Raw genomic sequence first — 25,753 nt, 5'->3', positions numbered from 1 at the left:
AGCGAGAAACAGCTCGTTAATCACAGCCCTGCCCTCGGCTGGAAGCTGGATCAGCCCTGTGTCAACTATCGTGAAGGAGTGACAAAATGAGAGGTGTCCAAAAGAAAGGGACTGCAGCCTCACACGTGCCTCTTAAATATCACCTCCAGCTGCCGAGCCTTTCCTGACTTCCCATGGTGCTGGGCACTGCCCAGGCTGGAACTGTGGGGCCTTCCCTGGAGGAGGGAATGGGCTGAGGGGGAGAAAATGGGATCAGCCCAGTGATTGCAGGGGATAAAAATAAGGAGAAGCAGTATTAATGGAAAATTGGAGAGGTGGGTTGCCTTCAGGAAAGGACGAAGGAAGGGCTGATGGTGATGGGGCAGACCTGGTGGGATGCAGGGTCTCAAATGAAGCTGGTGGGCTTGGTCAGGCCCTGGCTGAGTCTCTTGGGGTGACCAGGGGCTGGACTCAGAGCAGATGTGCATGGGACATGGCAGAAAGCACCCTGGGCTTGGCTCAGGCCCCTCTGCCCCAGAGAAAGATGATGCCAGGGCAGATCCAATGCTGTGAAGATGCCCAGACCCAGGCCCTTAGGAACAGTGCTGGGAGCATCCTGTACCCCATTAGGGATCTGGGAAGGGGCAGGGAGTGCTCAGAGGGGCAAGATGGGGCTGTCTCAGATCACAGTGGCCCTCTCCTCACCGCGGGCAGAGGAAACACGGGTGGGGAGGGCAGTGGGCAGGCAGGACTGGGGTCCCCTCATACGGCAGCAGCAGCAGCAGCAGAGTGGAAGCCCCCGGCGAGGCAGCCCGTGGGGCAGGCACCCCCTCCCCGCAGCCTGCCCACCCACCCGGGGCAGCCTCCAGGACCCCCCGGTTGTGGGCCGGGGCCGCCCTCATGGCGCAGGCCCCGGGCAGGGGCGGCCGGGCGGGAGCGCGGCCCGGGGGGCGGGCGGGAGGCGGGGCGGGAGGGGGCGGCGGGCCGGGCTCCCCGGGGGAGGCACCGGAAGGCGCCCGGCGCTGATTCATTGCAATAAATTGTTCCCATCGCGGCGCGGCTCGGTCATCGCCGCCCGAGCAGCAGTGGGAGCAGCAGCCGGAGCCACCGCCGGGGAACGAGGATGAAGATGCAAGCCGAGGTGATCCGCGAGGGCGAGCTGGAGAAGCGGAGCGACAGCCTTTTCCAGCTATGGAAGAAGAAGCTGGTGGTGCTGACCAAGGACAGCCTCAGTCTCTTCCCCGACGGGCACAAGCGGGCCAAGGGCAAGGAGCTGGGCTTCGGCTCCATCCTCAAGGTGGACTGCGTGGAGCGCACGGGCAAGTACATCTACTTCACCATCGTCACCAAAGACCGCAAGGAGATTGACTTTCGGTGTCCGGACCAGAGCTGCTGGAACGCCTCCATCACCATGGCCCTCATCGACTTCCAGAACAAGCGGGCCATCCAGGACTTCAAGAGCCGCCAGGAGATGGAGCAGGCGGCGGGCACCCAGGAGCGGCGGCTGGCCCGGGCGCCCTGAGCCGCCCGCCCGCCCGGCCGGCCCGGCCCCAGGTGAGCCCGCCCGGCCCCTCGGCGCTGCTGCCGCCGCTCTCCGTGCGCTTTCCGCTCGATCCTTTACAATTATTCACTCCCCGGCGCTCGCTTCGCGCAGCCCGAGGGGCTCCGCGCTCCCTCCTGGCCGGGCGCGCCCCGAACCGCGCCGTGCTGCCCGCCCGGGGCTTGCGGGACACGGCCTGTCCCGACACATCGCGGCGGTCTGGCCCTGTCCCGAGGGCACGGCCCTGTCCCGAGCCATCGCGGGGCACGGTGCTGTCCCGAGCCATCCTGTCCCGAGCTATCGCGGGGCACGGTGCTGTCCCGAGCCATCGCGGGGCTCTGGCCCCTTCTCCGGTGCATGGCGGGGAATTTCTGGTGGGAGCCGCGCTTGTGCAGTGCCGAGAGAACGGTGTGGGGGTGGCGGGCAATAAGTAATGGCACTTGGCAGTGCTTTCCTCACAGAATCTGCTAAAAAAAAAAAAATCTGTGAAAATAAATGCTCAATGCTTACTCTCCCTTTAAAGCCCCTCATTTTTTTTTTCCCTTTGCCTTGTTGTGTTGCTTGTTTTACTAACCCACTTCTCTTGCTACCTTCAGAGCTTACCACTGGATGATAAACCAGATCGAGTGTCTTGGACTGAAATGGGACAGGGTACCAATGAAGGAAAGCAAAGAAGAGAGCTGGAAGCAGCTTGGTTTTCTCCAAGCCCGTTGTGGCTGCTGAGCAAAGAGCCCTGAGCTTTGCCTGAGATGCATAAAGAAAAACCAAAGACTTTCATACAGGACTTCTAGCAAAGCATCCACGTGTTTTGAGTGGCACAGCTTTGTGAACTATTATCTTCTATTTATGAGATGCAAGGAAGATTCAACACTGACTGGTGGTGTTAAACACAATTTAAATTATTTGTAGTATCTATATTTGTATTTATTTTGTTGAATGTCTTTCAGCAGTTACTGGTCTTAATATTGCTTTTGCATTAATGTGTCCATTCCAAATAAATGACTTGAAATGTTCACTTTTTATTACCGTACTCTGGGCTGCAGTAACTTTTGTTGAGGCATATCTGTGGATACAGGCAGTGGTGAAGTGGGTTAAGAAGAGTGGGTAAGGTTTGGCTTTTGGTGCCCTGGACTGGGCAGTGGGAGGTGGAGAAAGCCCAGATAACCTGTTTGTATTTGACCTTTTCTCCCAGCCAGGGAGGGAGGATGTGTTGAGCTTCAGTTCTGGTCAGTGGTGGAGATAGAAAAGCCTACCGCAGCTTGCAGAAGTGCTCCTCTGGAAGGTCTTTCCCACAGAATCCAGTAATGGCAGCTGCAGAAGGCGCAGGAGCTCCCTGCCACAGGAAAATGCTGCTCTCTGTGAATGCCCTGTGTCCTCCCCAGCCCCCATAGCTCAGTGCTGTGCTAAGGCACAAAACTGGATTCCTGGTTTGGGAATGAGAGCGCCAACGCTCCATGGATTCCTCAGCTTTGTAGCAAAGCAAGCTGAACTCGCTCTCCTCTCTTCCTTCACCTCTGCAGTCTCTAGACAGAGTTAAATTTCTCCAGGATAACTGAAGAATGGAGGCAGGCTCTTTTCCCATAGCACCCGGACCAAGAAACTTGGAGAAAAATTAGCTGATTTTTTGGATAAAAGTGCTGAGTGGTTTTTTTGTGAGGCTCAATTCTCAATAACTGACCTGGGCTTCCTCGAGAGCAATGCTGCAGCACACAACTCCATTCTGGCAGTCAGGACTGTGAGCACAGCACACAAAGTACTTGCTCCAAACTTGGTCACTTCCAGCGGGTAATTTCCCCTTCCCAATATCAGCACAATTCTTGCAGGAGACTTTGTACTAGAAGAAGTTGCAAAGTATGTAATTACGTAAGCCTGTAGTAAGAGTAAGAGATACTCAGTACAGGAAGGGGAAAAACCTGGAAGGAGGGTTGGCCCAGTTTCTGGAAGTGGCAGGGAGGCTCTGGCACTGCAGCCTGGTACGTCGGGGCTTTGCATCCTCGTCCCTCGTTGCCGGCAGCTCGCGCACAGGCAGGGTTGCACATGCCTGAGCTGTGGATGTAGAAAACCTCTGGCCACAGCATTTGAAAGCCTTTGGCCTCGGTGCCCCCTCTAACCTGAGAATGCTGGAGATGCATTTAATGCAGCAAAACAATGCTCAAAAGCAGATGTGTTTTACCCCCTGTTTTTTCTTGGTACTATTTCAGAGCACTGAAGTAAAAGGCCAAACCAGAGCAAAGGCACTGGCTCCTAATCCCTTCAGTTTCAGTGAATCCAAGCAGGAATGCTGCCTGACAACAGCTGAGGGTTGGGGGCTGTTTCCTGCCCTGACAGCCACTGCTGAGGGAGCTTAATGGGAGGAACCTGATAGCTCCAGGGGTCCCATGGCCCCCAGTTGCTCCAGCATGGCTCCAAGACCTCTGCAAACTGATCTGTCCCTTATTCTAGAGGCAAATATTGACAAAATGGAAGGATTGTTCAAATTGTTTTATTCTAGATTTCCAGAACAACAACAACAACAAAAAAAACCCCTCAGGAATTTGTTTCTATGGGAAAGATAAGGGGGCTACTTTCTTGCAACTGTGTTATTGGCTTTTCATCTCTTCCAGTGGGATTTTACTCTTCAAGAGGAAAACAAACAAACCTAAATTGACCATTAACTGTAAATAGCCAAAGGAAGAGACTCCAAATTGTTTATATAAAACTCCACCAATGGTTGGACCCACCGTCCGGGTCAGGGGCTGCACTGATGCGCAGATCCCAAGCATGGCACCTAGGAGAGATGGCAGAGACACACAGGGTGAGAGCAAGTCCTGGCATGGAAAAGCAGAGAAGGGTACACAAGATCCCCTTCATCCCTGATGTTGCTCCCCTCCAGTAGCAGCAAATCACTTCAAATGGTTTCTTGCATTAATTTATAGCGGTCCAATTAGGGTTTGTTCTGGTTAGGGACTCCTGCAGGCACAGGGACCAGTTTCCACCACGAGCCAGCTCAGCTCTTCCCTGAGCGGTCTGGGCAATCACAGCACTGCCCAAAAGGCAAAGTGGGTGCTCACCAGGGTCCAGGGATGCCTTTGGCACCACAGGGTGCTGCTGAATATCTCACCTGGCAGGGCTGGTAACCACTGCATGGGTAATTTCTAGGGTCATGTTTGAGCCTTCCTAGCAAATCACACAGATTCTTCCAATCTCCTAATTACCTGAGTGGGCTCTGCTCCACCCAAGCTACTACTGCCATTTATTCCCTAGAAACAGAGCTCTTCAGCAGGAGTGACAGGGTTAGGCCTAACTAGGTCTTTAAGAATAAATAAATAAAACCACAGATAAAGACAGAACCCCCTTGAGATACTCCCCACCCCCCTTAGCAGAAAGAGTGGATATTTCCATTTGGATGGATATGCGAGCCCTTGCCCTGCTGGGCCGGTTCCCCCTCCAGCAGCTCTCACATTTGCATCCTTAGCAGGAACCCAGGGGATGGGGAAGCACCTCCAGTTTGGCAAAGGTGAGGTTTTTTCCACGTGCAGACGGATGGCCAGGACATCCCCTGGGAGACAAGGCTGTCCCACACACACCCAGGATGCTCTTTTGTCCTGCAGTCTTTGTTCAGGACAGCTGTCATGTTCAGAGGAGCAGAAAATACCCGGCCAGCCAGCAAATCATTAGCCCCCAACACTGGGAGGAACAGCAAGCTGGCAGTGTATTCAATAAAATTGTGCCCAGCTCTGAAATGATGTTTGCAATTATTTTTTTACTATCAGTATGATTATTTGAGCTGCTGGCATCAGTTTTCCATTAAGACACAAGCTGAGGTGCTGTCACCACACGGCTGGGAAGGATGAGGAGAATGCTGTCCTGTTTGCAAGAAGAAGCAGAGCAGGAGTGTGATGTTTAACGTGGGCAGCCACGGGGAAATGATCCCCAGCTCCCAGAGAGAGCAGGCAGCCAGGTGTTCGTGTACTGCCGGGCAGCGACTGCTGGGCTTTTATCAGCGTGCTTAAAATACTTGTGCAATGAGCCCAAGCCAAGGGTGTAGCCATGTGGAGAGGGAAATCTCCCGGGAAGCGCTGCCGAGCGCTCCTCCCACGCATGGGAACACAAAGGCGATGGGTGGGACCTTGCCTTGACCCTTTGCCAATGGGAACCATCCCACAACCACCAAACTCTCTGGGCAGGTTTTGCAATTATTTTTTCCCCTCTAGGTATTTGAATTAAACTAATTACTACGTGCAATTGCCAAACTGGCTCTTATGATTGAGGAGGCACTTTTTTCCCTTTCCTTTTTTTTTTTTTTTCTGGAGCAGAAATCCATCGTCTTAAAAGCCCGGGCTCTCCCCTCTGCACTTCTCCAACATGCTGCTGAGAAAGATAATTTCTGTTTAATGGGCTTAAATTAGATCCCTCGTCAGACGCCCTCGGGCTTTGGGACATTGTAAATCTCATCTCTGCAGCACGGCCGTGGCTCTGTGGCAAAGCTGCACATGTGACAGATCTCATTGAAGGCAAGACCTTTAACTGGGACTAGTCACCGCCTCGGCAGAAAATTTCCTGCATTGCTTCGCGCAGCTCTGCCAGAGCACATGCTCACCTGCTTTGTCACAGCTGTCCCGCCTTCTGCACCTTCCCTGCTCTTTTTTCTCCCTCTCCCGCTTTTTTCCGTTCCTTTTTCCCATCCCTGGCACCACCTGTGCCGCCTGGGAGCCTGTCCTCCCCTCCCCTCCCAGATCTCCTCTGCTCCCGCAGGTTTCAGGGCTGGGTGCTGGCGGCGCTCCAGGACGGGCGACTCCTTTCCAGCTCACATCCTGTTGCTTCTCAGATGATGGTGCTGGCCCAGATCAGCCACACGCCCATGGGGCAATCGCGTTTAACCATTAGGTCACTGTCGCCAGCAGCCGCCTTTGAACCTGCAGAGCTCCAGCAAAAGTGGGGGGTTCAGCACCCCAAGTCCTGCCTGGCTGCAAACTCCTCTCCTCAGGTTCTGATGCACAATAAAATCAGAGCACACGGGCCCGTTATGCACGGAGGCTCTGCTGGGCTTCCTGCCTCCCTCCCTCGGGAACGGGGGGATCTGTGCAGGAACAAGACCTCCATTCTTGGGGAAGGACCGGGGCTGACAAGGAGTGCTTGTGTGGATGCAAGTCCCCCTGGGCTCCGGGCTGCCCTCCCACCAGCTCATGCGTCCAGCTGAGCAGCACGTGCGTGTGGGGCTGGATTTTCTCTTCCTGCCTTTGAAGATGAAGAGAAGGAAAAAAAAAAATCAAAGGGAAACTAATTAAATCATTACTGCTACCTTTGCTTCTGCGCAAAGCCTGAGCTCTGAGAGCAAGCAAAGAGCAAGTGCCAAAAGCATCAGCCTCGGAAGGAAGTGACCTTGGATCGGATCTAAGGCAGGCTGATGGGTGCAGGGGATGGTGCCCTGCCACCTCCCACTGCTCCCTTTCTGAGACGCCTGTTTAAAATGCAAGCATGGGTGACTCAGTGTCTAGCAAGGGCGGACAGGCTACGCTCCTGCAACGCCCCATGCATCCCAGCCCCATGCTGAGATGGACACCTGAGCTCAGCCTGAACTCCAGCTCCTTCAGAAAGCCTCTTCCTGACCCAAAGAAAAACCTCCATTGCTTCCACAGGCTAAAAACTGACCAAAAACATCAGGAAAAGACAGCAGCAAGGCTCAAAAGTGATGCTTCCAAAGGCTAATTCTCAATGTGTGATGTCCCTGCATTAGCTAAAAGTTGTTGCGAGTGCCGAGGTTTTCAACACAGCGACAGGAAAGCTTTTTCATAAAACCAGATTTCCACACTCATGGTAAGGGTTTCTAACGTGCCACCAAAAACCTCTCTTTGCAGAGCCGGTCTCAGGCTGCTGTATGGGTGGAGCAGCCCTTGTGGGTGCCACCCACGGCCAGGGATGGATGGCAGGCATTTCAATGGCTGCATTTCTCTGTGAGACACCCACGCCAGCACTGCTGCAGCTGCTGGGGAAGGGCAGCCTGCTGGCTCTGCTGTGTCAGGCATTCCTGCCTTCGCCCGGGCCCCTGCCCGGGTACAATCAAAACAAGCACAGGACCATTAGTACCTCTTTCCCCATAAATATTGTAAGGAAAAAGCACAGTTTGAAAGGTGTGGGCCAGGAAGGAGTGGCAGAGACAAGGTTTTCCCCCAGTTCCCAATGCTCCCTGCCAGTGTGTCCCTCTGTGGTACGCCCAGTTTTGTGCCAGAGAGCTCTGCATTTGTAGCAGCACTTGGCATGGCATCAGCCTGGGATGGACAGGCAGGGGAAAGCCCTCAGTAGCCCATGGCATCCCCTGATGACCTGCAACCTGCTCCTGAGCATCTGCACAGCTCTGCCTCCATCCTGCCCTGCAATCCCACCCTGCCAAGGGGAGACCATCCATCCCGCCAAGGCACAGGCTGGCCTAACAACATGTGCAAGCAGGGAGCAGGGTGAGGCAACTAAACCCATTTTCCTCCCTGACCAAAGCTTGCCTCCGGGCTCCAAAAGCTAAGCACTGCTCTGGTTTTCCTCACAAAACCCCTTTGAGAAGAGCCTGGATGAATTCCAGCTTGGTTGTGTGTCCCAAAGCCACTTGGTGCCCTTCCCCGCTGGCTCTCCCTCACATGAACATTGCTCCAAGTCATGAAACAGCAAATTTTTCCCCGGCTGAGCAGAGGGGCTGAGACTCTTCCTAGGGAGATAAAGACTGGGGATAAATGGTCCTTGCAGGTGGAAATATCCCACTTGAAAATCACAGGCTCCCAGCAATTGTAGGAGATGTGGTGGGTCAGCTCTACAAATAAACTACTGAAGTGATTTTCAGAAAAGCTCTTCACCCAGAAACATCTCAAAAGTGCTTTATAAACTTCACTAACAGGCTGTGCAAACTACAGCTCCCATTCTTGGTAGGGTCTGTGCAGAGGTATCTGCTCAGACAGCTGCTAGGGAAGATGAAGGGTGCAGACTGGCATCCCAGAAAGCCTCAGCTAAAGCAGAGACACTCTTGGGTACCTGCCCTGGGAGCAAACCCTGAGAGGGCTTGAGCAAAAGACACAAACCAGGTTAAGCCAGCTCCATCCCTGCACAAACTCAGTCAAGCTCCCATGACAATAATGTAGGCATATTTCCTTAACCAACAGAACTAAAGCCCCAGGTATAAAGATTTAAGTGTCTCACACTGCTGTCTTGCAGAAAAATATAGGAACTCTCATGAAACAAGGCCAAAACAGAGAGAGGGAGCAATTATTGCATCAGGCAAAGCATGATTGCCAACAGTAATCCAGAATCCCCTCCTGAGATACCCTAACTAAAAAGGTGTGAACAAGCAGCCCTCTCTGACATTGTCACAGTGGAACAGCAGTGGTTTTTGGTTTTTTGAACATACTTTGGCTTTCCATGGAAAAGAGAGCTTGAGAAAGCCTTCCCTTTCTGTACCCACCACTGTGGATGTCAGCAGGCAGCACAGGACAGAAGAACTTGCCCAAGGCTGTTCAAGTCCATCCTGTGTTAGCCCCACCACTCCCATTCATCGGCTGCCAATACCCATTGTGTGCCCACCCGGATCTGGGTGTTCACCCACTGGTAACCCAGTGCTCCACAGCTGTGGTGTGAGCTGGGAAGTGCCCAATGGACTCAAAGCTGAGAAAACACCAATGTGACCTTTTTTGAAGAGTCTTACCAGTGTCGGAGGGGGGCACGGCCTTGGTGAGGATGCTGTCGGTGATGGTGGCCAGCATGCTGAAGGCAAACACCAGCGGCGCTGCAATGATGCAGTAGTGCCACACTGTCCTCATCAGGGCCTAGGGGACAGCACACAACAGACCACAGATCATCAAAGAGCTCACACGGTGACTTTGTGGCGAGAAACAACCTGGAGGAAAATCACGAGTCAAACCCATGACTCAGGGAAATGGTGGGAGCCACAAATGATACGTGGTGGTGCGGCTTTGGCCATTGTGGGGTCTTTCACAGCCTGCCATTTGTCTGCAGTGAATTATTCCAAGCATGCAGAGCAAACGATACCCTACAATCTGGCAGCACGTTTCCCTGGCACTGCTGTGGGTATTTTTAGCATCTGGGAATTAGTGACATCCCTTCCCCCTGTCTTCTGTCTTGTGTCCAACTCCCGAGGAAATGTTGAACGGCAGATGTATGTGGTGTACTTCAGGAAGCTTCCATTACTTATACAAAACAGCCTAGAGAAGGCTTTTTGGTTCATTATCATAAATAATTAAAACTAAACCGAGCCTGTCAAAATAAATGAGCACGGTGCATTATGTAACACCGTACCTTTGGGATTTCTAATCCTGTTCTGCTGCTTCCCTGCTAATAAATTCACCAAATTCAGTAATCTGGAATAGGTCTTCTGGCCATGAGTGCACATTAGCGAGCATAATTAGGGAGAGTAATGATTTTGTTATTGCACATATTCTTAGCGGAGACATCCCTCCAGCTGTTTAATGCTGAAACAAAAGCGGTGAGGCTCCCTAAACTGTAGGGCTGGAGCAGCTCCCAGCTCATTCACAAGCCCTGCTGGTCAAATGAATGGATTTCTCTGGGGCATGGAAAGGAAATTCCCCCTTTATTGCAAGTCTTCTGCCCTAACCCATGTCTCAAGGTGTGTTATTGTGGCTGGTTATTCTGTCACTGGTTTAGCCAGAAGTTTCATTCTCTGGAGTTCTCTGTCCTAAAATCTGGTCCCTGCCTCTTGGCTACAGAAGATGGAGGAGCCCAGAGACATTGCTCACTAATGACTTGGAAATGTTGAGGTTTATTCCTAGTTCCCCTCTAGAGTTACACACAGCCAGGTTTTTCTCCTCAAAGGGGCTCTTTGCTTACATTTTGTTTAAGATCTAGGCACTTCTGATTAAGGAACCAGAGAAGAAAGACAGAGGAACAGGTATTTGGTACATAAACAAAAGGAAGGAGACTAATTCCTTGCTAGGGCAAATGTCATTGCAGGACAACACTGCGGAGCTCATGGAAAAAATCAGTTTTAATCCCTCGTGCTTTGTACAGACTCCCTCATGGGCTGGAGCAAGTGAGCAGAAAAGAGCAGAGGCATATCTTGTGTCTCCTGTTAAACAAGGGGAAATGGCTCCTCACTTCCCAGGGGCTGAGGGAGAACTGAGCCAGGCAGAGCCCAGTCCTTGCTACTCCCCAGCTCTGGGTGGTGAATAGTTTTTTTGTGGTGAGCAGATCTGAAAGCAATTTTTAGGTGAGAGGCAGAATCAGGAGTCTCAGCAGACAACTCGAAAAACAAATGCCTGGGAAACGCAGGCAGGATGAGGTACAGCCGTGCCTTCAGACAAGGGGAAAAACTTCCCCATCGCAACTGCCAAGCCCTCCCACAGCCCTGCCCACGCTCTCCCAGCTCACATCTGCAGATCAGACACTGGTTCTTCCCTCCTCTCCTTATCCAGGTGTTACTGCCGAACTCCCAGCCCACCCCTTCCCTTCTCCAGCTGCCTGTTGCTGGGAACATCCTGCAGCCTCTTCCCAGCTGCAGCACTGTCTGTCTGCTGCTGCCTGTGCCAGCCTTCCAAAAACGCCCCAGCCCACCTCCCCTGCCTGTGATACCAGGATGGGTTCTGGAGTGTCTTTATTGACAGCTCATCTTTCTCCTCACTTCCATCCTTTGGGGAGGGGAACTGCTGCGTGTAGAGGCCACATGCTGCAAGGGCACAGCAGGTGGGACGCTCCTTCACCAGCAGCTGTGAAGGATTAAAATCTTCACCCAATAAGTTCTGCATTTGGGGCTGCTGCTGTGACAGCCCTCATCCCCACGGAGACTGAAAGCCACCCCAGAGCGGATGTGTTCTTGGCAGCCACTTGGACAGAGCGCTTTTTAACAAGGCACCCCAGCTGCATTTGCCTATGAATAGCTCTCATGGGAAGTCACTGCTGACCCTTGTGCCCAGGCCCGTGCTGTTAGGATGTCCACAGCCCTCTGGGCTTGGCATAATTAGCAGCTCTAAGATGATTTCCCTTCCTGGCTCCTGGTTCTCCTCCCTGTGCAGCCAGTGTGAGCCTTCCTGCGCTGGGACATCTGTGCTGCCCCGTGTGCCTCTCCACTGCCACCAAGGCTTTCTCTCCCACCTCCACCTGCCTCCAGCCTTCCCTGAGGTCAGTGGCACCTCAGTGCATAAAAGCCATATAATTCATGTTGTTGCTCTGCCTGATTCCCATGGGATTAGGCTTCAGCACAGGGATTCAGTCCCAGCAACACCTGCCCTGCATCTGGCTGGGGGTGCTCATCTCTCTAGATGATATCCACCTTGGTCCCGCCTAATTGCTTCCACCCATGACCAAAACACAATGGGGAGCCCTTCAAAGTCCTTCCCAGGCCATGCTCAGGAGCATCAAAGCTCTGTGCAGATGTCCCATGTTAAGGGGGCACATTGATTTCAGCCCAAAGAGCATGACACCAATTGGAAGAGACCCTTCCCAAGCATTCTACACCTGACAGAATCCTCTGGAGCCTCAAAAACCTTAAGGAGAGGGACCACGCTCCATCTGCAGAGCCAAGCCTTGGTCTGCACCCATCCTCCCTTCACAGCCTCATCTCAAACACGATTTAGCCTCAGATTAGCTAAGCTGTGTAGGTGCCTCATCTCATCCATGTAGCTGGGAGCCACAAACCTCAACACCCTCCAGGACTTGGCCCTGACCTCCCCAAAGCTGTGGTTTGGTTGTGGGAATGGCACTCATCCTACCTGCAGCAGTGGGAGCACCACCAGCATCCTGGCAGCAAGGCTCAAGGCCAAATCCTGCAGGCAATGTTGAAAGGCTGATGTAGCTCAATTTTCTTTTGAGTCCAATGCACTGACAGGGACTGCAAGCACCTTCCCTCCATCCCCATGGGCTGGGCAGAGCTATCAGTGCCCTGAAAGTGGCTTATCTGAGCAAACACAGTTCCCAGCACAGCTACCTACATCCACTCAGTTTTCCAATTACTGTTTGAGATTGGCATCAACCATCACCAGTGTGGACACAACCAGCAACAGCTAACATCACTTATCCCAAAAATGGAGGAACGAAATTACTGCCTCGCTACCTCCTTCCCCAAATGCTCTCATGTTGGGGGATTAGACAAAAATAAAGCCCCAGAAGGAGAGGGCACAATCTCTGCTGTCTCACTGCAATACACAACTGCAATGATTTTTCCCCACCATAATCTTCATTTACTTTCTGGGTAGTCCAGGAAATGCAGTTGCTGACAAGACCAGGCCAGGATTTCTGTGCAAATCCGGTGACTCAGGAGAGACGTAGCAAGTTTCAGTGCAAGATTAATACAGTTTTTAATCCCCATAACTATTACTCACATGCCTCTTTATCACGGCTTGGCGCAATGCTGACGTTGAGCGCGGCTCTGTTTGCGCAGAGGCCCAGCAGAGCTGGTTCTCCCTGCCCTGAAGACCACCTGAGAGAGCCAGAGGTGGCATTTCCAGGGGCAGAGCTCACAGCCAGGCCTCACAGACCTTGTGTCACTGCTTGTGACATTATTAAAGGCATTAAAGGCATCGTGGGTGATTTCCCACCCCACTTACCATGCCCAGGCCCACGCAAGCGAAGACGAAGACGCTGAGTCTGAGCAGGGTCATCTCTGAGCAGCGACTGGCAAGTTTCCCAACCACCAAACCCTGGACAACCTGGCAAAGAAACACATAAGCACCATTAAACCTGATATAACATCATAATTTAAACAAACTCAAAAGAGAATTGCTATTTTCTTCAAGCAAACAGGTTCTTCCATCAGGGTTTCTTTGACAAAGAAGGACCTCACTGTCACAGTAAATGTCTGGAAGGTGTGATCCATTATTTCAAGTGTTTTGCTTTCTAGAGAGAGATCCATCCCATCAGATGGAAGTTTTACTCAGGGTGCATGCCTGAGTTTACCATCACTGCCTACTCAGCAGCAGTGACTGAAACTTTCTAAAAAGGCTTGCAGATACAACTTGTGATGTGTTTGTGAAATACAGTCAATGTTACGGTCTTCATTCTTGGCAGGACCTCTCAAAGAAAAACTGCACGTTTGTGAGCAAAGGAGGAAAATGTCTGTACCTTCTCTTGACATTATTTTAAACTATAAATATACAAATTGGGTGGTTCATAATTTTTAGGCAGGAAACAAGTATGACGGAGATGCTAATATCCAGTCCCAGCAGTACACGCAGATGTAAAGGATGGGAACTGGTTCTACAGATTTTAAACAAAAACTGGGGGGGAGGGAGAGGGAAGGAAGAGCAAAATATTAGAATCCCAGAAATTATTTGACTTTTCCAGCACTTTGCAGAGCACGGATTCCCTCTTTTATTTATCTGTTCAGCATCTCCCATACTTCAGGTGATCCTGGCCCAAGTGGACATGAGAGAGGTTGGAAGAGATCATTGTTAAACAGTCTGACTACAATTCAGGGAAGGGACTGATAGGGATCTACTGAGTTTCCCCTGCCTTGAAAGGCTTTGTTTGATCCAAGTGAAAACTCCTCTGACTTGAAAGGAAAGCTCTAGTTCAAAATGCTTTGTTTCCCTTTATTTCTGTGGCAGTCCAACCTGGAGAAAACTTCAGTGGTCTGTTTGGACCAGGAATGACACTACACTACACTCAGCCTTGTTTTGTTAGTCCTTAGGCAGAAATCCAAAGTCAGCTGAAAGGAAATGAGTGCAAAATAAATGAGAAAGTAAGTTATTAAACAGAAAGAATATGTTAATCTATAATAACCTGCTAAAAAAAAGGCAAATAGCAATAGAGTGAAGATAAAGTTGACATAAAGAACAATAGCTACAAAATGAATATATTTCCAACAGCATACAACTGAATGGAAAACTATCAAAATTCAACCCTTCACTTTGCTTCAGAGCACAAAGGATTTTTGACATGAGGGCACATCACACCAAGAAGACATTCTGGCTCCTTTTTTTGTCATTGTCCCAGCCTTTGGCCAGGGCTTGAGAGCTTGGCTCACGTGTGCCCAGCTGCCACGTGCCACTGGCACGGCTCTGTGTGTCCTTCCCGGGTCATGACACCTGTCAAGCAGCCTCTGGGACAGGAGGGCCTGCTGTGGCACGAGGCCTGGACAGTGCCTAGGGTGACCTGAATCATCCTGACCAAAAGCCCTGCCATGAGAGGAGGCTGATACCAGCCCCAGCAGCTCCTACTCCAGGGGTGGGTGGGGAAACCACTGAGTGACGCTCCATTAAGCTGAGTGCTCCAAAAAGGGAGAATCATCATTGACTTTTTGCAACTTCCCAGTCCCTCCTACAGCTGGGGCTGTGCTGAGTCACATGGGATGGGGGCTGAGCCTTGTCACAGGGCACGGATTGACTCAAGGGTGGCATCACCTGAGCCCCAGTTGTGCTCTGCTGAGCCATTGGAGGAAAGGAAACATTTCCCAATTTGCCCAGACTTGAATGGCATATTTTATTGGGATACACCGTGCAGGCACAGCCCAGTCCCTGCCCTTCCTTGAGTCATTAGGGTACAGCATCAGCAACGTCCCTGGTCTGGTGGCCATGGGAGTGGCATTCCCAAAATCACTGCCATCACTGCACACGAGCCCCTATGGGAAGGCAGCAAGCAGCACTGCAGCAGAGACAGGCTCTGAGCAGGCAGGAGCTGGAGATGTGCAGGATGAGCTGTCCCCAGAGTCAGCAGAGCAGAGAGATGGTCCTAGTGCCAATGCTGGCATCCCCCATGGGCTTTCCCACCACTTGGACTGTGGCAATGAAAAGCTCAAGGTAAAACATCCCTGCTGAATCAACCAGCTTGGCAAGGGGACTATTTCCAAGGGCAAGAATGAGCCCAAGTCACCTGCTTTTCCCTTGGGGCAGGGCAGCAATCCTTAGGTTGTACAGATGGCAGTCCCCCCACGGGCTGTCTGCCTGCCTGCCTTCCTCCCCAGCAAGGCACTGCTGATCCAGCCATGAGGCCCAGGCAGACAAGGCCCATCACCCTGATTCTGGACACAGAGCCTTGATTTAGGCACTAGATGATATTTCCAGCCACCAGTAAGTCTGGCCTCACTTTCCAGTCTGAATTTAGACCTGAAAACCCATTACTTCCAAATTTTCCCTGAGTGCAGAGCTCCTGGGCTGGCATGAGCAGCAGGTGAAAAGTGGCTCATGTGCACTCTCCCATGTAAGATTTTGGGCATGTGCTGCTGTTTTACCAGAAGGTAGCAGGGACATCCCAGGTGACTTGGCCATCACCACTTCTATGGACAAGCTCTGGTAGCTGATAAATGGAATTTATCCTTATTTTTATTCTTACTGGTGTGTTCTGAGCTTTTTTCTTAGACATAAACTCCTCTTGAGATTGACTGCAATGGGCCTTACCCTCCTGCATTTCATTTTGCCTGGATGGTGCTTGCCTTTGTAACCTGACCTCCTTTGAAGTCGGGGAAGAGCCAGTGTACCTGGCTGGAATGCCTTCTGCCATCAATAAACAAAAGAGAGAGGAAATTGTTTGCAAGTGAAATAACAGGCACTGCCTGTGGCTGTGTACATATGTCACAGGAAAAACCAACTCATCTTTTTTTCCGCCCCCCTCTCCTTCTTTTAAGGCAAATAAGTCTCCCAATAAATGCATAAGAACAGCCAAATCTCTGTTCATAATTTTCTGCATTCAGCAAGCTGGGGATTTGTTACACTAGTCCAGCAAATCACATGGAAAAATACTCTCTTGCCTCTATCACTGCATTTGGTTTCTGGGAAACAGCTGTTCCTCTTTGCTCAGAAAGGCCAATTACCCATTTGACTGTTAACCTCTAACAAATTGCAGGAACCCCTTCTTGCAGGATGGAAAAGATTGTATTTGAAAGTCCAAGGTTGTCGCTTTTGGAAGACTTTTGAAGCACCAGCCTTGCTGCACAGGGCTGCTGCTGAGCTGGCTGGCACCTGCAAGAAGCTGACCTCACCTGTGAAGGTCAGAGGAGCTGTGCAGATGCTCAGCTGCTCCTCTGAGCTCAGAGGACATGGGACTGTTGCTAAAGATTCCTCCATCAGCACCAATTCAAAGCCTGACAGAGCCCAGCAACAAAATCAGTCCCTGTTCACCTGCCAGCTTGGAACTGGAAAGCTGTGAGAAGGTCGGAGAGGCAGACACAGCAGGCCAGATAAGCTGGTACAGCCTTGCAGAGGAGATGCAGGGCCCCATCCCTGCACAGATAGCATGATTCACATCAGAAGCTGCCTCCCACGCCCTGGACCCGTATCTCGCCTTTGAAATTGTGCCGGCTGGCAGTTCCCAGGCCAGCCCAGCTGGGGAGGGACCTGCTGGGGCAGGGCTCAGGGGTCAGCACAGTCCAGGGGCTTTTCTGTATGGGCTGAACTTGTGCAAAGCCCATGCTGGGGGAAAGGGAGCACATTTACTGACACAGCCATGCCAGAAATTGCTTGAGTCGTTCAGGTCTTGTGGAGGAGCAGGAGGGTGGTGGGACTGGAAGGAGGGATGATGGTGAGGACCAAACTGCTGAAGGCAGCACTTTGCCAAGCAGGGGGAAGAGGATGGTGTGTTTTGCAAACTCCAGCCTAATCGCTTTCTTTCCCCCTCCAACCCACCCCCCTGCGCAGATATAAATCCTTCAAAGCGAGGAAACTGGAGAACTTTCTGTTTGTTGTTGCAAGGTCCTTTCACTAAGTGGGTTTTCCCCCCAGGCATACCTGGCTGTAATTAAATCCCCGGCTCTTTAATCATCTCTTTTGCTGTGTAGGGAGAAAAAAAAGCGAGAGGGACAGACTGGTGATAAGATGATACGCAATGTAAATCTCTCCTCCAGGAATCTCTCTCATCTTTTCAGGATCACTCCGTACCAACTTGTCCCTCCAGAAGCTGCACAGCTAGAGGTGGAGTTTGTATAACAATACAAATTTAAATGCAGTAAATAGAACAGATGTCTTATGATTTCTCGATCCTCAGGGTTATAAATATCTACCCCTTTGTCCCACCCAGAGTTTTGTTTGGTGCATTTTGCTTTGGGTTGTTTTATTTTTGAGAAAAAGTTCTTAAAGGAAAGTTTCACCCACCCCCTCCCATGGCTTGAAATCTAAGCATCAGATGTGACTTCAGATATCAACTGGGGACTCCAGGTATTTCACTTGCTTAATCCTCCAGCAGCATTTTCCAAGCCACATACTACACCTGGAAGGTGTCCATGCTATCATCACACTTGCAAACTCAAGAAAAAAAAAAGTCTAGGTTAATTTCTGCCCATTACTCAAAATGAAATTATTTTAAACCATTATGAAATTAATTATTCTCTGGAGGGAGATGGAATGGCATTTCACACTGCCAGGCATTCACTCTGAGGGAAATCTCATTTGCATGGCTGCTCAGATGAGAGGGCTCTGGAAGCCCAGCCCTGGAGGACAGAGGGATTGTGTCCCTGACGGGCTCTCATAACTCTTGCCTGGAGACCTACCAGTGATCAGATAAAGATGCTTCAAGCACATCATGAGCAAGGGAATCTCTGCAGTGGTGCAGAGGCAGCTCTCCTGCTGTCTGCCCTCCTCTCCTCATTTCATTATCATCTCCCACACGACTTCTCTTCACCTGGCACAGTCCCAGCTCATCAGACAGCCCCACACTTTCAGGGTGCTTCAAGAATCACTGCAGAGACCTGGATTGCTTGAATCACCCCCATGTGCTACTTTCCTTTCCCCAGCAGTCCATTCCAGCCTCAGTCATATTCCATTTTCTAAGCCACAGCTCTGTTTCCTCATCAGACAGTTCTTGTCTCAGTGCTGTCTCACTGCCTTCCCACCGCCCTTTTCTGACCTTGCCTGGCTGTGTCCTGACCCAGACACGAGCCCCCTTCCCACGCCCACTGCACTTCACCCTGCCCACACTCTCCCATGTCCCCTGCTGCTGGATGATGCTCACCACAGGATGAGGTGATGCTGGGGAGCTCTGCATGGGATCCCTGAGTGATGCTTGAATTGGTGGTGTCTAAACTAACATCCTCCATCTGCAAAGAGAGCAAACACCTCACCTCCTCGAGGGTCTCTGTCTCTGTGCTGATTCCCCATGCAAAGAGCTGTTTGGTATAACAATGACAAAGAATTTGAGTTGCCTACTTAAAATTAGGTGGACTGGCTCAAAGCCTCTCAAAATCTCCTCTCTAGGTACTCTGCAGCTGGCTTGAATGAGAGGAATGAGGAGAAACAGATTTTTACAGTGCATTGGCCACTTCTCACCACAGCAGGTCAAATGAGGTTGGGAAGCTGAAAAACTAGATTAAGCAATTGGAGCATAATATCCTTGGGGTGGGAGAGGAAGGCAGGAAGACACCATCACTATTTGAGTCATCCTAGGATTGCTGATCAGACTGGGAAAGGGAACATTGCCTTCTGTAAGAGGAATATGTAAGCTTTGAGAATATTTAATTTAAAAAATAGAAACTACAATAACACAAAGAAATCATTTCCCCCTTAATTTCTTTAATGTCCCCTTCCAGGTATAAAAGTCCTATAAAAGTCCTTTTTCAAGTCCAGGAAGAGATGCAAACATGGGGGACAGGTTTCCTCTAACAGAAGGGCTCAGGGCAAGTCCAAGGGGATGGGAAAATCCTCACAATTATTTACAGCAAGGCAAACTAAAGAGTAAAAAAAAAAAAAATCAAAGCTGAGTATCTGGCTGATGAAATTGACTGAAAATTACATTGCATTCCTCATGAATAAAGCTGTCATTTACTCAGTGAAGTGGGGAAGCCAGTCAGCAGATATTAATCATCATTCACCTATCCAGATTGGTGGAATTCACTTGCACCCTAATCTGCATTTGTATCTCAGCAGTATCAATTCCCTGTACAGCAGAAACAAATGCATCTGAAATGCCAGCTTGGGCAACACAAGCAGCTCTGGGGCTCAGCAGGACAGAGCCAGCACACCTCTATTCCCTGCAATCCAAACAGAAAGCAGCCATGAAACACTAACCCAGACACCAGCCCCAAGAGATCTCTTTGGGTGGTTCTAGACAGATACCTGAAAGTCAAGATATGAATTCTAATGTTTTACAATAATTTAAAAGCCAGAGAGTGAGGGTTCAGTTTAGTCCAGTTGAGGATCTTGTCCTGCATAAACCAGAGTAGAGTTTGGAACTGCCACCGTAGGATGGGCTTAGCAGTATGGATAGAAACTGCATGGATGTACGAAAGAAAACTGCCTGGCTGATAAAAGCCAGTTTCTATGCCAAATGGCCCAAGGCAAAGACTCCCCAGCAGAGCAGATGCTGCACCTGAGCCTGCAGGGCCCTGCTGGGTTGGATTGTGGCAATAGGAGTGACTGGCCTCTGTGGGATGAAACTCTGTGACTCTGGGAAGGGTCAGGTCCCTGGTTAGCCTGGCACCTGACCATCCATGAGGAACCAGAGTGGATGCTGTAATTCCCATATCTTCCAGGGCTGTGTCTCTGTGTGGGGTGGCCCAGCAGGGCAGAGGAGGTGACCTTATCTGCAGCAGTTTCAACCAAACTAACCTGGGGAACAATGGCACTGAAGGCACACAGATATTCCAGACATAACAGCAGTGTCCTCAAGACAGATATCCTGGGCCTAGCAGCAGAGTCCAGGCTCCATCTAGCCACACAAAGCCACTCCTTACAAGAGCAATTACTGCCCACCTTACCCACTCCAAACAAGCACACCACAGCCATGCTGCAGCTCCACATCTGATTTCTGCCTGTGTAACAGGGGTTTAAGTGACATGTCTTAAGTTAAAAGCCAAGCTCTGGGGATTCCTCCTGCATTCAGAAGGGGAAGAAGATTTGGGACAGTGACTTGGCCCCTCTAAAACCTGAGTGATTCCTGCAGATCCTGGTCTAGGAGGCAGCATACAAGGCTAACATAGGGAAAGCCTCTCAAAGCAGTGGAGTGTGGGTCAGAAGCTTGCCTGTGCACTGGCAAACTGGTCTTCTTCCCAAAGAGGCTGAATGGGACTGCATTCAGCAGGTTGGGGATGTTCACAGGACCAAGAGACAGCTATTCCAAAGGCATCCCACAGGAGGGACATGGCAAAGGCACCATTTGCTCAGCTCCAGTTTACCCTGCAGAATCCAGCTGGTGATGTACAGCCACGCCTGGCTGCTGCTCTACCAAGATGCCCAGATTTGGTGAGAGCAGGCCAGGGCCCAAGTGACTGGCAACACCATGCCAAATCCAAATCACAAAGGAAGCAGCTTGAGCTGCCATTCCCCAAATGACAAGCTGCCACAGGAACTCTGTGGCAATACCCAGGAAATGAAGAGGATTCAATAACAAGACCACTCTCCTTCAGGATATTGCTTAACTTGCATTCCTACCTTGGGGCTTGGTTATAACCATCCGCTGCTCCTTCTACAAAATTATTAAGCCTCTTCCTCCAAAAGGAACACTCTGCTATAATACAACACTGCACATTTTTTACGTTATTACTGCCTAATTCAGCTGACTTTTCCCTTTTACCCATTTTGGTAGCCTCCTAATCATGTTCTGTCACCCACCTTTCTGTGCTTTGGTTTTGGGGTTTTTTTTCCTTTTTTTTTTTTTTTCCTTTTTTGGGACTCACAAGCTTGCTGTGCTTGTTTCCATGCAGCAGAAACAAGTTCTTCTACGCTGAAAGGATCTGCAGTGAAAACACCAGAAAGGTTGTCTGCTTTCCTGAGTATACAGGGTGCTACTATATAAATGCAAATCAACTAACCTGTACCAGGAAAAACCTCAGCCAAGGCACTTTAGCTTCAGTGTAAGTTTTGTTACAAAACCCAGGACATATCAGTCCAAGGAAATTTTAGCTCCACAGCTTAAAGATCCACAGAGAGGGACAAGGGCAAGAAAGCTTTCCGGACACTTCTTGCTCTAATTTCTTCCCATTCCAAGGAACATAATAAATTTGGAGTCACTTCTCTTTTTGAAGCTAAATGCCATATGGCAGAGCTAGGATTTGCCTGTCAGTAATGCACCTGGATTTGGAAGAGCATGTGTACAGAAGGCAGTGAATTAGGTAGCAGTGTGGCAAGCTAATCTGTCCAAGAGGGGGACTGGCACTTCACTTACCATTTGAAGGACACCAAAATATGACATCAGATATCCAGACTCCACTGCTTCCAAGCCAAAGAAATCCATAGAGATGATGGAAAACATAATCATGAACAAACCTGGATGGAGGGTTAATGCAAAGAGTACATCAATACACTTGCAGTGCATGTAATAGCCAAACCCTGCTCCCATTCACCACCAGTCCAAGTCAGTAGCTCTCCCTGGGTTTGCCAGCACTGGGTATAAACACGAACATAATCCTATTCAAAGTCATTGTAGTAATTTAATCTTTAAATGTTAACTTTTTTATCCCCCTTACTTTCATCTTTAAGTAATGTGACTATGTAGGCTGTAGTTTCAGCTGTTAATTATAAACTGGTAAATATTTGTATCACTGAAGCCAGGCTAACCATTAAGACAGCAAGAAAACATTTGTTCAGACAAGACTGTAACCATAAAAATAATCTGATTGGATTCCTCATCCCTTTTTCCTGACTTCAGATATTCAGTGTGGGGAGCAGCCCAGTGACATCAGCCAAAATGCAGTGGTTTCACTGCACACCTCAGCAACGATGTCTGGGGCATGTGGAAAATCTCTTGTGAGGACAATGATTGCAATGTCAACACAAGCAGTCAGGAAAGTAGGGGCAGAAAGAGCACAGACCAGGTCTGCTTTGCAATGGAGGCAATTTCTGCAAAGTGTAACAGAGAACATCCACTCAATCTCAAATGAAAATACAATAGTGTGTGTTTTCCCCACTGCCAAACATACACAAATACAGGCGTGCTTGCACATGCTCCCAGTCTCACAGAGAGAGCCATGAAATTAAAAATATGATGTCAAAACACTGCACTTCAAGTGTGGTGTGGGGTAAGAGTCTGCTGCTTCCCTCAGTGTCTTGTGCACCTGAGATGGACCAAGACAGGAGGAAATTGGGGCTCTCTGCATGTGAAGAACCCCACAATGTGTCTGTCAGAGACCACTGATCCTTCTGGGAGAGAAGAGACCAGATGGCTTTTAGCAGTCCTGCCTTTCCTTGTAAGACTCTCTGAGTTATAAAGACTGGGTAAAAAGGGAGCCTTGTTGCTCTCCTTCCTGCAAAAACCAGAATGCAGGAGGCAATGTGTGAGGACTGAGAAGACAGCTGGTGGTTGCCAAAGTGACATGGCATGGGGCGGATTTGCCAGCTTTTCCTGGAAGGATGAAGAGGGTGATTCCAGACTGTTGGAAGGATTCGCTTCCTAAGGAACAAGAACAACTCCACTGCCTCCAGCAGCCCAACCCCAGCCCAACCAGTGCAGCACCTGCAGCAGCCAGACCTGCCTCCAGGCACCCCAAGCCTTTGCCTGGAGGGAGCACTGCCCTCCCATCCCAGGACCTGCCACAAAGCCTTCCTGAGCCCCACCAGAGACACATCCTCCCCTCTAACAGGAGTAGCTGCACCCCAGCTGGCTCCATGGGGTTGGGAGAGAGGGATGGGGGCAGGAAGGGAGCCCTGCTCTTCTGCTCCCCAGCTGTGTGGAGAAGGTGCCTGGGAGCTGGGGCTCATGAAGGTCTATGGCTTCACCACACCCCTCCATGGAGAGCACCCCATTCTTATCCAGTTTCTTTGAAATTGCTCTCAGCTCAAGCCAGCTTAAGGTAACATGCAAATTCCAGTATTTACTCACAACAGCCAAATCAGGCAACAGGGTTGCACATGTTTATAAAAGGCACACGTGACGAAATGAAAGAAAAACCACACTTGGTTTCACTTGTAGGAAGATGAGATGGAAGCAGGAGCTCGCCCTCAATCCTGCACCCCTCTGCAGGTACCACCTAGGAGGGGCTTGGCCTCCCTGCATACCTGATGCCTCTTCCTGGTACTGTGCTCCAGCTTCTACAGCTCCTCTCCCCTTTGAAGTCCCTCATCAAGTTAAGACAGATTTGGATCTTTCTCCTTCAAACAAGCTGTCTTCTTTCTGAGCAGGGGAATAGGCTGTGCTCTTAAATTTGAATTATACATTGCACAGCTCCCCTGGAGGTGCAAAGGTCTCATTTTCAGATGGGTGTCACCCCCTGTGCCTGCAGGGTCCCCTAAAGCTGCCTGGAGGAGGGAGACCCCCTTGCCCCTCTTCTCTCAGAAACTAAGGTGGTCTCTCCCACTGGTAACACATTTCTTGATGAAACCCACAAGGCAAGCCTTAGATTGAACTAAAAAAATATGTTGTGTTCATTGGAACAAGCATTTCCCACAGAGATCTCAGCAGGTTCTCAGCTGGGTAGGCTGCAGGTCAGCTGAGTGCAGGACATAAATAATGATAAGCCTCAGTCCATGCTGACAGGCTCAATGTGGGGGGAAAAAAAAGGAAAATGGCATAAAATACCCTCAGAAAACTTGCCTTTTTTGAGGATGCCTATGAAAAGGCTGAAAACAACTTTTTTCCTTAGAAAACCTGGCATCAGTGGGATGAGTAACAAAGATCATGCAGCAGAAAGCAGGGAAATGGTTTGTGAGATGCAGTAACGGTGACAAAAAGCACCAAGGAAAATCAGGAGTGCAAACTTTTTTTTAAGAAAAGTGACATGTTTGAAAGCAGCCTGTAGTTTGGAGGGCCAGTTTAGCAATCCCTACAGCAAGATGGTGTGAGAAGGCAAGCACAGCCTCTGGGAGCTCATCACAGCCCTGCTACACTGCACTGGAAATGTGATGGGATGCAGAGCCCCAAGGCTCGCTGCAAAACATCGTTCCACATGTGAAAGAAAATCCTTGAAAAAACGGGATGCAGGTGCTAAAGCAATCATGCTGAAACCAGATTTTCTAAAGGGATTAGGCAGCCAGATATTCATACAAGCAGCTATTTATCAATATTTTCAAGGCCCTGGTGATTTCTTGTCAGTGAGAGTTATGTTGGATATTTTTATCCCCTTGTTTTTCTTTCTGTCTCTATCTACCCCAATGCAGTGAGGCTCTCTTTTCCCAGGTCAGCTGAGAAGGTAACTGGGCTGTGCTGGAGCTCTCTGCTGCCTCCCAATCCCTGGCAGCTCCTTTCCTGCAAGAGGCACAGAGCCCACGGCTCTGCTTTTATGCAACCCAGGGAGGAGGTTCCCAGCCCTGCAGCCCTCCAGCCCTCCCAGGGAGGTTCTTTCGGTCTCAAACCAGCTAATTTTAGACAACAATGAGATCTATAAGGAACAAAATATTTTCTTTGCTGTATATCACAAGCTTGTTTACAAAGTAAATAGAAAACAGTCTGTAATTTGGGCAATCTAATTAATTATACAGCTGCAGCCTGGGGATGAAAGGTAAATGAGCTCATGAGGAGCTCAGCCTCCAGCTGTGAGCTGCAGAGAATTAGGGATGGCCAGATCCCCTTTCAGCTGCCAGCAGTTTGGTCAGTGACCTGAAGTGAAGAGAGACCTGCAAAGAGAAGTCACTAGGATTTTAATCACTCCTATGATTTTAATTACTCCTCACTGTAGTGGGAGTGCTATAGCCCCAAGTGAACCTTCTCCTACCCTTACAGAAATACTGACAGACTGAAATCCCAGTGCCTGCCTTAAATCCCAGCTTCACTGTCTCCATCCTCTTTGCCTAGAAACTGCTTTGCAGCTTTGGGCAGGAGATGTTTATTTTGGTCAGTGAGTATTTTTGCTTTGCACAGGGAAAGGAGAATTGATTCTGTAACAGGCAGGAATTCGCATTTCAGCAGGAATGTCTAAAGCAAAGTGCATTTTGCCAGGCCTTTGGAAAAGAGAGAGCACACAGGAAATTACTGTGGGAAGCTCACATGGATGCAGTCTCAGGCATTTTTAACAGAGAAATGAATGCTACTCTAAGATGAGAAATGAGTCAGAATCAGCTAAGAAAACCCTTGTAAAACATCTTTCGCATTCTGTGAAATGCTGTCATTTTATACACTTTTTAGAGTGCAGTTTTAGAAGTTTATTGTATTAGTAACCAAAGGAATTGCACTGTTAGGTCAAGCCAGCAATGGTTTGAGACTGTATCCTGTCTCCAGGGTCAGGGGTAGGACCAACTGGCATTACTGATCTCAGCCAGTACCAGCTACACACAGCAAGGGAAAAAAACCCCAGAAATCCTTTAATTCCAGCTCCAGTTCGACTCATTCCCCCAGAGATAGAGCAAGAAATAACAGATGAGCTTGACCAAGCCCAGGAGTGCCATCCCCTTCCGATTCAGCCACACTCCACAACCAAATTCACTTTCATTTGTAAACTGAATTTACAGTTTACAA

At 49.9% G+C, this 25,753-nt stretch overlaps 2 protein-coding genes across 3 annotated transcripts in view; one reads left to right on the top strand and one right to left on the bottom strand.

The window, feature by feature from the left end:
* The first annotated feature begins 954 nt into the window (after window positions 1-954).
* On the top strand, window positions 955-2,549 carry PHLDA2 (pleckstrin homology like domain family A member 2). The gene is made up of 2 exons (XM_005486577.4): window positions 955-1,533; window positions 2,116-2,549. Exon 1 carries the CDS (start codon window positions 1,103-1,105, stop codon window positions 1,499-1,501), a length of 399 nt encoding a protein of 132 aa, XP_005486634.1. The 5' UTR covers window positions 955-1,102; the 3' UTR covers window positions 1,502-1,533; window positions 2,116-2,549.
* Window positions 2,550-3,985: 1,436 nt separating this feature from the next.
* SLC67A1 (solute carrier family 67 member 1) overlaps window positions 3,986-25,753 on the bottom strand; it is a 77,848-nt gene continuing 56,080 nt past the window's right edge. For both annotated transcript variants that reach the window (XM_074543322.1, XM_074543321.1), the window contains 4 exons: window positions 21,533-21,633; window positions 13,054-13,155; window positions 9,183-9,303; window positions 3,986-4,286 (listed from right to left, as the gene is read on the bottom strand). In XM_074543322.1, the coding sequence (XP_074399423.1) occupies window positions 4,099-4,286; window positions 9,183-9,303; window positions 13,054-13,155; window positions 21,533-21,633 (512 nt within the window). In that variant the 3' untranslated portion in view covers window positions 3,986-4,098. The remainder of the gene's footprint in view (window positions 4,287-9,182; window positions 9,304-13,053; window positions 13,156-21,532; window positions 21,634-25,753) is intronic.

The sequence above is a fragment of the Zonotrichia albicollis genome, chromosome 6 (assembly GCF_047830755.1).
Source record: "Zonotrichia albicollis isolate bZonAlb1 chromosome 6, bZonAlb1.hap1, whole genome shotgun sequence".
NCBI classification, from domain to species: Eukaryota; Metazoa; Chordata; class Aves; order Passeriformes; family Passerellidae; genus Zonotrichia; species Zonotrichia albicollis.
Note: the sequence above shows the minus strand (reverse complement) of the source record. Positions and strands in the feature narration are given on the sequence as shown.